Genomic DNA, 1937 nt, shown 5'->3' with positions numbered 1-1937 from the left:
AAGCCTGCTGGACAGTTAGGCAGCCGGGGTGGCACACAGGTGGGGACTGGCTGCTCAACCTGATGGCAGCTGAGTTCCCAGCGCTGGTGCCCACCGGGCTAGCGACCCGGAGTGAGGAGGAGCAGGTGCGGACTGTGAGCTCAGTCAGCTGGTAACCCATAGGCCCAGGGGGTGCCACTCTCGGCAACCCTGAGGCAGCCCTGGGGTGAGCTCTGCCATCCTACGTAGGGGCCCGAGTTGCAACCACACGTGCACGACACGCGGGCAGCGGGGACAGAGCAGCCCCGAGCCTGCGTGCTCTGGAGTGTGTCACTCAGGGGACGGTTTCTCTGCTGACATTTGTGTGCATGCGCCATGACGTCGTTCTGATGCGCGCACGCGCACTTGCTTTAACGGCTCTGGCAGTTCTGGTCTTGCTTGGCTGTGCTTGGCGCTGCCTGGCGATTTACTCCTGTCAGAAATTGGAAACCGGAATTTCCCTTGTTGGAGGTCGTGGTCAGATCGGGTTGTCTTCGTTGCACTGGGCTCCCGAGGCGGGGAATAAACAAGCGGTTGGGGTGGGGTGGGAGGTGGGGGTGAGCTGAGGTTCCTCCGAAGCCGGCAGCTGCCACCATGAAGAACATCTTCTGTTTCGGGGGAGACAAGGGCCGGCCGCCCTCCGGCCCCTGCGGCAGCCATGGCAAGACCGGGGTGGGCCCGGAAGGAGAGGCTGGTGACAGCGCCTTCCTACAGCCATGGTACCACAGCCGGAAAAGAGATCTGGACAAAATTCACCAAGCTGCCTGCGCTGGTGACGTGGCGAAAGTGGAGCAGATCCTGTCGCTGAAGAGAAAGGTCTTGGATGGCAGAGACAGAAAGAAGAGGTAATGGGAATGGCCATCGCGGGCCTGGGTGCCGGCGGGTGTTGGGGAAGCGCCCTTCCCAGACTGGCGGGAGCCGGGACTCGTGTCAGCGAGGGCGCCCGGCTGTCCTCCCTGCAGGCTCCGCAGCACCTGGGACGTGGAAACCGTGGAGGGGTCCAGCGCCAAGGCCATCTGTATGGGCAGCAACACACAAACAAAACTTCAGCTGGTTCCCCGTCCACTCAGGATTCCCCTTCTAGGACGCTTTCTTGGCAATTTTAGCTATTTCACTGACACAAGTATATACGGTATTTTATTTTTAATGTACACATTTTAAATCACTATGTTATATACCTTATAGAAAGGTACATAATACGAGGAATAATTCACATACTCTATCAAATTCTGTGGGAAAACATCTTAGCAAGAAGTTCAATATCCATTTTATGTCAATGTACACCTGTGTAAATGTGTCCTTTATTCAGGGATAAGTTCAGGGAACTTAGAAGGAAACTTGGAAGTGGGTAGATGCTACCATAGTCTTCAATAGGGAGACTCGTTTTTCTGAAAATGTGAGCTCTTTCTATACTTATCAATTTTACATGGCTAAATAAAAGTAATAAGGGTTCCAAATTTTTGAGTTACTTATGGTGTCTCTTTTTAACTATTGTGATGACATGAAGAAAAATTTTGTGATGGAGTGAATAAGACTTGCTCTTCTAGATATCGAAATGTGCTATTAATTTCTTCAAATTAATCATTTATTAACAGTTGAAGAGACAGATAAATGAATGGAACAGACTAGAAAATCTAGAAACACCGAAATATATGAAAGAATTTAGAACTTGATGATGGTGACAAATCAAACAAGAAAAAAACTGACCTCTAATTTAAAATTGGGCAAAGTACTTTTCTTGCCGATCTACAAGTGACCTACGCACATAGCAAAAAATATTAAGTGCCCCTGCTAAGAGAAAGATTTTAAGTTAAAAGAGGAATGAGATACTGTTAATCTATCCACAGAGTTTGTAAGAATGAAGATATTAAATACTAATATTAAACACTGAAAATACTTATACTGGTGCTTACAGTTTA

The 1937-nt window shown here is 48.9% G+C and overlaps 1 protein-coding gene across 1 annotated transcript in view; it reads left to right on the top strand.

The window, feature by feature from the left end:
• Nucleotides 1-612: 612 nt before the first annotated feature.
• The window catches only part of LOC105817422 (putative ankyrin repeat domain-containing protein 20A5), a 6697-nt gene continuing 5372 nt past the window's right edge, over nt 613-1937 (top strand). Inside the window, exon 1 of the mRNA XM_012653108.1 lies at nt 613-863. Within this exon, the coding sequence (XP_012508562.1) occupies nt 613-863 (251 nt within the window). The remainder of the gene's footprint in view (nt 864-1937) is intronic.

Source organism: Propithecus coquereli, unplaced genomic scaffold (genome assembly GCF_000956105.1).
Source record: "Propithecus coquereli isolate 6110/MARCELLA unplaced genomic scaffold, Pcoq_1.0 Scaffold411, whole genome shotgun sequence".
Taxonomy (NCBI): domain Eukaryota; kingdom Metazoa; phylum Chordata; class Mammalia; order Primates; family Indriidae; genus Propithecus; species Propithecus coquereli.
The sequence above is the reverse complement of the archived record's forward strand: the minus strand, read 5'-3'. Positions and strand labels throughout refer to the sequence as shown.